Source organism: Aquila chrysaetos, chromosome 13, assembly GCF_900496995.4.
Source record: "Aquila chrysaetos chrysaetos chromosome 13, bAquChr1.4, whole genome shotgun sequence".
In the NCBI taxonomy this organism is placed as follows: Eukaryota; Metazoa; Chordata; class Aves; order Accipitriformes; family Accipitridae; genus Aquila; species Aquila chrysaetos.
Window position 1 is genome coordinate 9,219,047 of NC_044016.1, and position 13,820 is coordinate 9,232,866.

General features: G+C 35.2%; 1 protein-coding gene across 4 annotated transcripts in view; it reads right to left on the reverse strand.

Annotated features, from left to right (window-relative positions):
- The window catches only part of SPATA17 (spermatogenesis associated 17), a 92,446-nt gene that overhangs the window by 9,735 nt on the left and 68,891 nt on the right, over window positions 1-13,820 (reverse strand). For 3 of the 4 annotated variants that reach the window (XM_030035457.2, XM_030035455.2, XM_030035458.2), the window contains one exon: window positions 10,859-10,994. The exons of the other annotated variant lie outside the window; for it this stretch is intronic. In XM_030035457.2, the coding sequence (XP_029891317.1) occupies window positions 10,859-10,994 (136 nt within the window). The remainder of the gene's footprint in view (window positions 1-10,858; window positions 10,995-13,820) is intronic. 4 annotated transcript variants of the gene reach the window in all.

Genomic DNA, 13,820 nt, shown 5'->3' on the forward strand with positions numbered 1-13,820 from the left:
AGTGATGAAAGCTAAAGAGAAAAACAGCTTTCCTGTTTTGCAAATATAAGCTACCTTCAGAAGAGACTGAAATGATCAAACAGAAAAAGGCCTTTCTCATTTTGCAGGCAGCTTACTTTGGAGATCAGCTAACACTAGAAAAACTACTCATCTCCTATCCACTGTTCACAAATGTTCTCACTAATCAATAAATCTGGAACAATAGCTCTTAGGCTAATACCTATTGTTCTTCTTTCTGTCTGTATTTATTCATCTATGATAATATATCTTCTTTGTGTGTCATATTTTTCTTCATTTTTCAGTGGCACTTTTTCTGTTGTGTAAATCCACCAGTTCTTTGATACAGTTCAGGAATAACATCAGCAACACTGATTATTCACTCAGATGCCTCAGATTTGTTTTGGCATTGACATGAAGCTAGTTCTGTCAAACTGCTGCCGATTAAGAAACTTCAGGGGGAGGAACATTTGATATTTATAGCCAAACATTATTTCAGATTCAACAGTGTTCAGAAAAATGAAGTCGATTACACATATTAGCACAAATTTAAAAAATAGATTGTTGAATACTTAAAAAACTAAAATCATGCTTGGTTCTGATATGAATACATGTTATGTATATTAAATGTAACAACCTGTGCAAACATATTCTATGGTAGTACATAAGCAAAAGTTTATTTCATTTTTCAGCTGGATAACTTCCAAACTAAATTCTACACTCTGTTGTCCATGTTGAGGAAAGAACTTAGCTTTACACTTTCTTTAACATCTATGTCTTTAATGTCTATGCAGAACTATCAATGTATAGCTGAGTACTATTATATCTTATAAATGAACAGGAACTAGGAATTTTTACAATGTTTTATATGCTAATTTATTCATTGACAGTGTAGCAGCAATATAAGTTATACTGTAAAGTTTCCCATACTTCTCTGAGAACTTTGGATTTGACCTAAGGTGTTGAAATTCTTTAAATAGCAACACATTTTGGTCTTCCTCCTGCCAAAGGCTTGGGCATCTGCAAAAACTACAAATCATGCCAAACTCTTTGAGTGATATATGGAGGACCAAAATCCACTAGGAAATAAGCTAAGACCAACTCATTCATTTCATTTAGGTCCTTCAGTGGGATTTGAACCATCCAGCCCACAAACCATGTCTCATGAGATTGCAGTACACATCCAGCCCACAGTAATAATGATTCATATACATATATGTGTATATGCTTTATTGCTACCTTTAGGTGGATTAAAAGCAATATATCAAATTTTATATTTCTGCTTCTTTTATTAGCTTTCTAGCACTTGATCAGCTGATAGAGGCAATAATGAAATGTTTTTTTATAAACTGGAGTTTGTAAGTCCTGTCCTGAGAATGTAATATTTCAAAAAATAGCCTAAGCTTTGGGGAAAAAACCAATTACAGAAACAGCATTAAAAATGCCAAGCACTGGGCAGAAGCAATTCTGGATCAGTTTAAAAAAGTGATTGATGAAACTCTAATCTGAGCTGAAGGAACAGTTTCACGACAAGCTGTGACCATTCCACACACTTCATTAGCTGCCATAATTAGCCTGGTGTTTCAATTTGTTAGAACTGGTGGGGACAATTTTACTCAGAATGCAAACATCAAAAAACAGGGTGCTTCAGACTTCAGAAGAGGCTGATGAGAAGCTTTTCTAGTCTCTGTTAACTAAAAGATTAATTACAGCTGATGGGAGGCTGTACTCTGATTGTCACTCTGTCTATGTGCATTACTTTTAGCATTAGAAGAAAGACATGGTTGACACTACACTGCTCAATCAAGCAGCTTCGCATTAGTGCACAAAGTCTGTTAATATGCAGTGTTTTTATTGTTTCTCTTCCCCCCCCCCCCCCCCAAGTTTGACACTTTCATACCTAACAAGTTATACTTTAAAAGAGCAGGGTATTCAGTTGCTAATGATAAGTGCTTATGCTGTCATTCCTTCATACAACTACAGGTGAGAGATTCTAACACATCTCAAAGCTACGGGCTGGGAATATTATTAGTTTCTGTTATCACAAAAAAAATTCCTACTCAAATAGCCTCATTATGGAAAATAAAAACAATGCAGTTGTGAAACAGATACTGTGTGCATCACAGCCTTTATATCTTATCCCCTTTACCTTAGGTGCTATTACCTCTGTACATTAACTCATCAAAGCTTGTAAGGTTATTTAAATGGAAGTGAAGTCTGAATTTGAAGTTCAAAGGTTATTCCTGAATAATTCCATAACTCTCATTCTAGAATATTAATACATGGTAATACACCTACTCATAAATAAGTCTTTATGTGGGTATGCCTTTCAGTTTCCCTACATATTTTATGCTGAGATCAACAAAAACTATAAGAGAAGAAAGAATATAGTTTCTTGTCTCTATCATAGTGGAACATCCTTTTAACCTGAGTTTATAAAGGGCATATTGAAACCAGCTCTTCATTGCATTAAATGAATAAACACTGAACTGTACTCCAAAGTGAATATCATATTACTATTTAAAATGGAGCAAACGAGTTCAGAGTTGATTCATGATATAAATTTTAAAGAAAGAAGCAGTAGCTACTTACGTCAAACCATTAAGACAACAAGCAGTCTGTATTACTTACAGTCTCTCGTTCACTCCAGCATAAGTGCACAAAGCTATCTTTTACTGTGATTTTTCCTATTCAGGGAATGTAGATTACTCTAAAATCCATTTTACTGCACTGAAGTCCTACTGCTCTAAGAATAATCTACTCTTGCTCTCTGGAGAGATCATCAAAACAACAAAAACTTGCACTATTTCTCTCAGCTGGGTCATATACCTGGCATAACCTCTTAGAATCCATCCAGAACAGCTAATAACACTACAAATTATACAACTTTTCAATCATAATGGGTCAGTGTGAAAAAATATGTCATTCAGGCATCATTTCAAGATGCAACATTCTGTAGTCCTAAGTGTATCTGTTGCAAGAAGTCACCAGAATATGTGCTTCTGATTTTAGACTTAAATTTGCAAACTCACCAGCAATGTGCATTTAAAGATGAGATTTAAAAGTGTCTATTTTTCTGTGAAAATGGATAACATCATTTTTCCTAGAACATTCTTTCTAAATAGCATTTATCTACATATTGATTATATTCATTATGGGCCAGATCCTTACCTGATGCAGATTAGCCTAGCTCTATGGATATACCTCACCTATGCTAAGCACTGAGGATCAGTTCTCATACCTGTATTTTTCAACAGTTATATGGACCATGTAATGCTTAGAGGATTGTGAAAAGCTTTCTGTTACTTTCTTTCAACTCTGTTTAAGCAGCACAAACAAGGTCTAGGTATTATCAAATCGTAAGTAGCTTGCTTTTGCAGATATGTTCCATAAAGAATTTTAAGTGACTTCAAAATATAGCCTTTTTAATTCAATATTGTGGCAAATAATTGAATTGAGTTGAAATACATTATGTTTGGCAGATATATAAACAAAGCTACTTAATTCCAAGTATGCTGAACAGCCCATCCAAAACTGTCATCAAAAGGCAAGGCCAAGCACTTCCCAGTTTAGTGTGAGGATTTTCAATTCCAAAAAACAAAGTAATATCCAAATAGTGAACACCTAAAAACAATATAAACAAAACAAATCAGGTGTGACTTCAAACTCTACTGTTTCCAGCTCAGCTGATTATTTTTTTGCATTAAAAGCTCTGCCACAAGTTACTATAATGTAATCTAAGCGTGTACTGAAGGAATTGGTCAAGATACTCTATTTCTAAAGTGTTTCTGATTAAACAAGAGGCTTTAAAATGTGTAAGCAATGTGTACAATAGGAATTATTTAGAAAGTTAAAACATACATATATCTCCCTCAAAGAAATACTGGTTAAAGTTAGCCCTTACTAGAAAGAAAGATTTCTTTCATGCCACTAACATACAAGTAACATTATTAAATGAGGAAGGTAGGCAAAGCAAGACATTTATCATCCAACAGATAAATGACACAGGATTGCTAGTTAGACAGTGTAATAAGTACCATCTAATTTTCTCTTTTGAATCAATTTGTTCTTCAAAGTCTTGGATCATCATGAAAGGACTGCATTTTCCCATTGAGAAATTACAAAACTGAAAATCAGGTTTTATAAAATATTCAACTAGTTGCTGACAAACCCTTACAAATAACCACTAGAATGGATTTGATTAGAAGAATGGTGACAGTATCTTTTCTTATGCAAATAACTGAATGGTTTGACTTTTCTCAGTCATTACTTTGCAGTATTCCCTCAAAACCAGACCCTGTAACTCATCAATAACCTTCACCAGAAAATTTTTCCAGCCTTTCTTTTCAGCCTTCCAGTTATCCATAGATTCTTTTCTGCATTTAGTTAAGCAGTGGCCAGGGATACATTTTGTATATTTTAATTTGCTTCACAGTGTTTACCTTCTTCCTTCTACACCTAAGAAAATAATTTGAAAGATCACTGATAGTTACTAATCATTTGCATTACATATATCAAGAGCAGCATTTTTCAAAGGCAGCCCAGCAGTGGTGACCTTAAGAATTTTCTCAAAGGAAACAATCTATAGCTCAAGAACTTTTCCAATGGGAGCTCTGAAAGTGATCTTCATAAAAAAGTTATATTTCTGTAAATATGACACAGTCATTCAGTAAGGAATCTGGAAAAATCATTATGTCAACTGTCAAAAGTTGAAATTGTCATTTGCTTTCCTAGAAGACTGAATGGGTGCATCTTATAATGAGAGATATTTCATTCTAGTCCTGTGAATAAGAGGTAATGTCAGGTGTTCCCACTGCTGGATATGACATACTCCTGCCTTTTTTAATACATTTGCTTCTCAACAGTACATTATGACATTTACTAAAAAAAGTAAAAATTTCAGAAGTAGAAGTTGCAAAAATGACTTTAAGTCATTTTTTGTTACACAGTTTGAGACCACTTGCTTAAGCTGGTCTGTGATATTAAATTGGGCAAGACTGCTCTTTTTTTGTACTACTTAACCAGGTAGCCAAACACCTGCGCTCCAAGAAGCTCGCAGCTCTGAAGAGTAATGCTGTTGTGGGAATTGCCCTATGTGGAGGCAGGGAATTACTCAAGTTGATTTTCACATGAAGATACAGCAGCATTCAGACTCAAAATGGTTGTTCCAAGAGCAGAAAATATATCCTACAGGGTGCAAAAGACAGACTTTCCAGGAATAGTATAGGATGTATTGTTGTAGAACCAGATCCTTGTTTAAATTATTATTTTTTGATGCAGGACTCAAGGTAGGAAGAAAAGTGACAGAAAGCAGCCTTATCTTGGAAACAGATAGTTGATAACTCAAACTAAGGGTCCATTTGGAGCATCTGAATAGGTACATCAAGTCATGCCAGTAGTAATAATCATAGAGGAGCCATGTCATTGGCCAGGGATTGCTGAAGTGCAACACACTTTGGCAACAACCCTTATTATCCCTGACATGGCTCATGAGGAAACCGGTAGTGTAACAAGCAAACTCTTACAGATCATCTAATAATTCCCCTACAAAAGAGTCACTTCTGGCTGCCACATTATGTCAGCTCTGCATTGCCTAGGAAAACACATTGCAGTTGGATTGAGGAACTAAAAATCTGATATTCAAAATACATGCTAGCTCTTCTCATTGTACATTAGTAAATTCTGTCACAAAGCACACTAGTAAACATGGCCTTAAAAGTTTCAAAACACATAATAAGTTCGATAGTACAGATGCACATGAGCCAATATCACACTGTGTTAGAAAATATTCTTGTGTAATTTTTTTTCCCTAATTAAAATGAAAACAAACAAATTCCTTTAAAAAATTGTCATGGAGTCACAATCTAAGAGAGAAAAAGTTTACACATACATTATATCTATCTCCAGTCCAATCGCTGCAAGGTTAGGAAAAATGGAGTTAAGGTGAAACGTAAATAAATTTCAGTATAGTCAGGGATGGAAAAGCATGAATAGCGTATCAAACAACTCTGCCACATAATTACAACATCCACTAGACACGTGATTGTTGTGAGTATGTTGTTGATCCTACAAGGGGTGAAACTAATTTTCGAACAGAACAAATCACTTCCCCCTCCCACCCTATTTTTCCCTCGCAGTAATACTGTACAAAGATAAATTTGCTATGGAACCACAGGACACAGTGGTCTGAGAAGAATGTGGAAGAAAATGGGTTGGCCATGGCCATGTAGAAGAGTCACACTCTTTCTAAGGCACTGAGATTTTCAGGCCATATTACATTCTCCTTGTGGACTTTTCCCACATATCTGGAACTTAGGGCCCTACCTGATAATGTGATTCAACTTGGGCCATAATGTGAGCAACAATGAAAATCACAGAGGCTATTGAACTTTCAGAAGCAGCAGACTATATAAAATAGGATGAATTCCTTCAACACACAGGGGATTCTCTTTTTCATCATAGAAAGTCCAAGCTTAGTGAAGTCCTGTGAGAGGAATTATGCAGTTGAGAGATTCCTAGAGATTGGATCTATCTTTATGGTAGAAAGCCAAAGAAAGTCAAAGATCAAGAAATTTTTCCATAGTCTGTTATTCCAGATAGGAAATTTCTGCCAGATCCTGGACAAAGAACCAAATTTACACCTAATGTAGATCAATGAAACTCTCTACTTTGCATTATACTTATACCATAACATTCTTGATATAAACTCTGGCTTAAAATACATACACACACTGATGTTTATCTGTTATATATGTCATGATTTAATTAAATACTTCCGCAACTTCATATAATCTCAGTTGAAGGCAATTACTGTCCAACAAAACCGACTGAAGCTCTGTACCTTTACCTATACTGGCTGAATTTGAGCCTGTAATTCTCTGCGTCTGGTAACAAAGATGGAAGCAATATACTTTATATAAGGAACAACTGTTGCCTGCTCTAGTGCCTACACAATACAGTGTGAAAATGCCAGTAGTGTTGACTACAGCCCAATTTCTACTACTCCACCAAAACCAGAATTGTGTTGGTGGTGAATTACAAGGGCTATTTTTCCTAGCCTAGGCAAGGCCATGACAACCGGAAATATTTGAGCTTGATGTTTGATTAATGCTGGCAGTACTCTATAAGTGATTTCCACTCAACAATGTCTAATTATTTAATTATTTCCCATTATTAATGAAATGAAACAATTCAAAACAAACAGCTAGAATGACTGTTTTGCAGGAAGCTCATAATCATCAATTCATACATGTAGAAATATCCCTAAAATTATATTAAGCTGGCCTGTTGAACTTGAAAGGCATATTTTATCCCAATCAATGCATAAAAGTAAAATTATCCATAACTAAGGCATGTTTCTCTGCTGTACAGTTCAGCTGTAATGATCCCCACACACTGCACTTGCACATCAATTATGATAATCATAATCACGGTCGTTAAGCTGAATGTTCATTATTATCAGGATGCTGGTGACAGCAGATTCAATCATCGGGTGCAATGGGCAGGCAGTCACAGTCCCACCCAAGTTTCTGCAGACAGCGTTGTGCCACATTAAATCTATGATGTGTTCCACATCCCACTCCATTCCAAAAGCTGTAGACGGTAAAGGTCAACTTTATGTTCTGTGCAATATGCTTAGGTTCTCTAAATTAATTCTTTGCAGTACTAGGTATTTTTATGCTTTGTAGATAATAAAATTCTGTTTAGGGCCAAAATGCCTGTGCAAATAATGAAACAGTGATGCAGTCGTACTGTAATTCACCTATAATAAGGCATCAGAGGAAAGAATCTATCAGGAAGGAACATCTTAAAATGTCACATCCTGAATTTTGCAAATAAGAAAACATTAAATGCTGTCATTAAAGTCAGTTTTCTAAAATGCATATGCAAACTAATTCCAATACCGATTAAAGGCTGTAAGCTATCATTTCTGCCTCAGTAAATGCGAACATATGTGAGTGTTTTGACAACTGAAAGATGATAGTTAGTGTATTTGATCCCTTGACTGTCCAGCCACATTGAAACCTATCATTGTAGATTAAATTCATAGTGACTGGTAAATTTTTTATATTGATACTTCTCACAAATTCTATCAAAGGTATTCCAAGGTATGTAGACATACAATATTAAAATATGCAAGCATTTTTATTTATAGTGGTTTACAACTGGGTAAACTAACTAGATTCAGATTTGCTAGAGGTATAGAATTTCCATTTCTTGTTTATTTTTAATGAAGAATTAGAATACAACAGTTTTTCCCTTCTCTCAGAAACTTCTTTGAAATGTAAACGGAATGAGATAAAAATTTGCAGATTGTAACCAGATGAAAAGAAGAACTATTAACTTTTCCTCACATATCTATGGTAATTATTATGTTTAGAGGAAGTTTATGTTAATACCCTTTCATTTTCCAGAAGAAATGTAATAAGGCAATATTTTTCATTGTTGTTCATTTTGCTTCTAAAGTAATTATATAATTTACATACTAATCTTTTTGTGACTTGAATTAAAATGCATACTTATAAACACATGAAAACCTCAGGAAAATACAACTAGGACATGCTCATGAACACACACAGGGAAACTTTTTTATGTATAATTTTAAAAAAAGCCAGCTAATACCAGCTGATATCAAATAATACCTCAGCAGCTTAGAGGGGTCACTGATCCACTGACCACTGAACTGACTCCTTGGAAGAATTTACACGGTAGTTTGTCTTACCAGCAATGATTAGTGAAACTTCTCTAGTATAATGTTGTCAAAAGCTGAATATACATCATGGCAGGATTATCAGCTATTCAGGTTGTAATAGAAGTTGCATCCACAAAAATATTACCTCATGGGAAACTCAAAGGAGGATTGTGTTTAGCAGACTAAGTGTTAAGCAACTATCTGATTGGTTTGGGTAATATTTTGATACATGCCCTTCAGCCTGGCGACTCATTAGAACAGGATAATTTTGTTCATAGCACTGATATATACAAAGTTTTAATACAGTTTAGAAATAAGAAAGTGACAGAGAGTTTCAAATTTAACAGTTCTGAAAGTATGACTCCACACCTGCCTATAGGACCTTTTCCATTAAAATATAGTGAAGGGGGTGGGGTGGGGGTGGTTCTGATGATAATGACCCATTAAAGCAGCAGGTAGGTCATAAATAGCTCTTTTCTCCTCTTATCTCTCTGTTTGGGTAAGCGGCTCCTAACTGAAGCTTCATATTGATTTAGAATTGGGGTTGGAAGGCTGTATGTCATGTTGGGTTAATGTATACAGCTATTCAACTCCAGAGATTTAGGTTGAAATCTATCCAAGATCACAAGTAAACTGAGTTTAGTTGTTTCAGCTAAGCCCACAATTTATATAATCTTATATATGTGTAATATGATATACAATATAAATATCTTTACATTGTTTGATATCATCGTCTGAGTCTGATCAAGAACTGCTAAGGACTGGAAAAGGAAGAGTCTTTTCAGGACAAGATGAGTACCACCAATAAGACTTTTAGATCATTTTTATATATCATACTTATGCTGTGGGACAAATTCAGATCTTTTTTTTGAATGTTGGTCTTTGTGCCTTTATTTGCAATGAGATTTAATTAATGTATGCTAAAACACCAAAATTTTACTCTGAGCTCATTTTTAAAGCTTAAAGATTTGAGAAAGAATTCTTTTAAAAAATATTACTTCTCAAATTAATATTCCTTGGAACTTGTTATGTATTTACAAAGGTTAAGTTTCTTTCAGGGAAATAAGTAATCATATCTTACAAAATCCCAGAATTGTTTAGGTTGGAAGAGACCTCTTGAGATCATCTAGTCCAAGCCCGCTACTCAGCTAGAGCAGCTTGCCCAGTACCGTGTCCAGTTGTGTTTTGAATACCTCCAAGGACAGAGACTCCACAACCTCTTTGGGCAACCTGTGCCAGTGCTCTGTCACCCTCACAGTAAAAAAAATTGTTTTCTCGCATTCAGATGGAATTTCATGAATTTCAGTTTGTGTCCATTGCTTTTGTCCTGTCAATGGACACTACTGAGACTGAGAGGAGTCCGGCTTCCTCTTCTTCATTCCCTTCTATCAGGTGTTTAAACACATTCATCAGATCTCCCCTGAGCCTTCTCTTCTCCAGACTGAAGAGTTCCAGCTCTCTCAGCCTCTCATACAAAAGATACTCCAGTCCCTTAACTATCTTTGTGGCTCTGTGCTGCGCTCTCTACCAAGTCCATTATCTTTCTTGTACTGGGAAATTTTAATGTGATTATGATACCCAATACAAATAGAAGTAATGCAAACATTACACAAACTCATGTTAGAACATGTTCTGAGGAAAATTACCTCTTGTAGCACCACAAAATCAGAAATATATGAGATGCTCCTGACAAAGCAGGCAGTTTAATGAGACTATCTTAAAATAAAAACAGCTCTTCACTAATTTTTATTTTTTTCTTTTCCAAAGAATGTAAGCAGTAATATATTTTGTTGTTTTTAATCAGGTTTTGCCATAATTTTCTGAAGGTTTATCAATGTGCAAGAGTAAATATGCAATCTCTCTTAAATCAGAAAAGGCAATACAGAAAGAACAAAACTTTGCAAAGCTTATATAAACAAAGCTGTAGTTAATCAGGCTTTTAAATCCTTACCTTGTAGGTGGGAGAGGTGTTGAATTTCCTCAAATTGAACTTACCAGAGAGTCAGGGAAGCCTGACATCTCATCACATCAGCTCTATGTGATTTTGTAACATGCTAGAAAGATTCTCATTGGATTCCATGATCTCTGGATCAGGCCCAAATTCACTTAGTTCTAATATAATAACAATCTCAAAAAGTAAACTATTCTTTAATTTTTGCAGTGACTTACCTTGTCTGCTACCCACTTCTTAGGCTGCACTTCTCGGAAGTGTTTAACTCCATAAGTTTCTTGGCCATATTTGCCTGACCTATGAATTGATGGGTCATACTTCTCATTTTTATGATATGAAGAAAATGGCAGAAATCTGAAATTCGAGAATATTAAAAAATCAGTTATGCTCTACTCTAGATGCCACAAGATTGATGTAAAACACAGATGCCAATGCTACAGGAGGTGACATGGACACACGTGTCTGCTATTTTCCACTATATTCTTAATGTTACCCCTCAGTATTGTGAGAGGATTACTGCAATTTCTCCTATAGCTGCCTTTAAATTAAATTTGGAGCAAAAAGATAAAGAGTTTCAACAGGATAAAATGAAGACTTTCTGTACAAAGATATAACTTGCAGTGGTGTGATGTGAAGAGAGAATGAGCAGGGTTCAGTTTGCTGGGATGTGCATGTTGACACCTCAGGTCTTAGCAGGCAGTGCAGTCTGTGCCAGCTGTCAGTGGCAGGCATGCACCATGCAGAAGTACAGAGCTCATTTCTGGAGAGCTTGCATCCACTTTAAAAGTCATGTAGGCCCCCAACACATAACTTCAACCTGATCGTTCCATCAGGATGGAAACATTTCAAGGGTGTCAGCAGTATAAGCATAAACCAAGGCAAATTTGCACCAGAAGGAATCCTCCCTGTACCTTAAACTAGGTATGCATCCTTTTATATCTGTTAACCAAAGCTAAATAAACCATACTCTCATTTAGCAGAATATAAAATTATATAAATAGTACTGGCGACTTTTTCATGTATTGGCAGACCACAAAGGAAAGAAATAATTTCTTCTGAATTCACAAATTGTGTCCTTTACTCTCAAGTTGTAATTATGTCCCACTCAGCGATCTTTTGGAGGCTGATTCTTTCACCTTTGGTCATACTGAGGGTGGACGCCCTGCTTACATAGTGCCACTGAACAGTGAAGCTCCAGCTACCCACTTTGGACATGGAAGATGTTTTCAGATGGATGTCCCTAACTCTCATGGAGAGCTACAGGTTTTCTATGTAGGTTCCACAGCAAACTGTGTGGAGGAAGGGGAAAGACATCTTACATATAAAGGATCTGCAAGAGACCCTACAAAGATGTCTTAGTTCCATCTATTTCAGTTTGCAAAAGAGTTATGAGAGCAAACAGGTACATTTTAATATAAAGTGAAATCTTGGGAATTAAGCTTATCATTGCTGGTGTTCTGAAAAAGCAACATGCATTCTTTATTCTACAAGTGCAGGAAAAAATATTATACAGTAAAACTAGAAATATGTGCTTCAGAAGTTTAAAACATCACTTTAACTGCCATGACAACAGGTGTAGTTAATTAAAACCTTTTCCTAGTCGAAAGCTTTTCAGAATCCAGTGTCCCTATAAGAGTTAGACAATCGAAGTTTTTGATAAAGTTGGGGATTAAAATACCTTTCTTTGTCTCTCAGCTGATAGAGACTCAGAAAATTATTTATTTGGACTAACTGATCCATGAGCCACTATTTGAGTGTTTGTTTTTTTAAATTACATTTCTTTCTTTCCACTTCATAAAAAGAAACTATTTTAGAATCTTGCTAGCTATATCAATTTATTCTATCAAGTACCACAAACAAATGTCATGTAAAGTTAGTGAAAGAAAAACACTGAGTTAGCAGACTTTTAAATTATACAAAGCTATAGTAGCATGTGTATACTCATGGGAAAGGACACTCTCACATAAGACAGATTATGGTACTTGTAATGCTAATTTGCACATGGGATGGACATCACACACACACAAAAATTAATGTGGCCCCAGTGTCCCAGAGAATACATTGAAGGTGCTGTGAGCCGGCTGCTCCACTTGCAGTTTTTATCACTTCTGAATTGCATTTTAATAGTACATTTTTCTTTTGTTCAGACATGAAAGAAAATTGGCTTTCTCAGGGGACTGGGTAGCTGAGAAGACAAGGCTAGCAGTTTAGGGATTTGCCCATATATGCATAGAATTTAGTTGAGCCATAGCATTCATAATTCAATATGAATACTAGGTCTGTAAAATTTATACACAGAATGGCAAAAAAAAATTATTGAAGAAAGTAGAAGATAAAGTAAATTACTATAGTTTTCCCTATAAAATTTCCTACACAGAGGTTTTGATTTTACTGTGGATCAGTTAATTTTTGTCTTTTTGGGAAATGAATACTCAAAGTAATCTATGTTCTACCATAATTCCAAACAAAAAAATACATTTATTGTAACACTTTAAGACACAACTAACAGTATGTTCTACATGTACTTTAGCACAAATGTGATCTTCTGCATTCTGCTGCATATCTCCTCTAAGATCATTAACTGGAATACATGCCATACAGCCTGGAATGTATGTCTATGGCTGAGTAAAGAAAATTAAATCAACTATGAATTTTTGAGGAAGAACATTGAACAATAAAAAATATTAAAATTGAAATGAAAGAACATTAAATATGTAATAGGGTATAATGATATAAAGTAGTCTAAAGTAGAAACTTTGGGTTTGTTCTTCTGTCTATAGTTCTGCTGTCAGAGCCAGGTGGGCAGATCCTTATAGCTGTAACAATCTAACTACAAGAAAGAATCATATGCTTGAAAAGTCAATGTCTGTTTAAAGCAAGTAAGAATTTTCATTACTCTATGTGAATAAGTAATTAAAAAGAACATTAAAACAATTTTTTGTGTTAAGTAGGGTAACCAAATTAATGGGAGTCATACAAAAGTCATTATACCCCCACAACCAATAATAATAGTAAAAAGCAATAGCAGTGCAAAACACTTCAGTAATGGTATTGTGTTCTGTAGCTCTCTATATACACCTGACACAGCTTTTCCCCAAATTAATGACAGTATGTGCTCTGAATGTGACAGAAGAGAGTGATGGAAAGAGAAGAAAATTAAATCCAGACAATGGTATGATG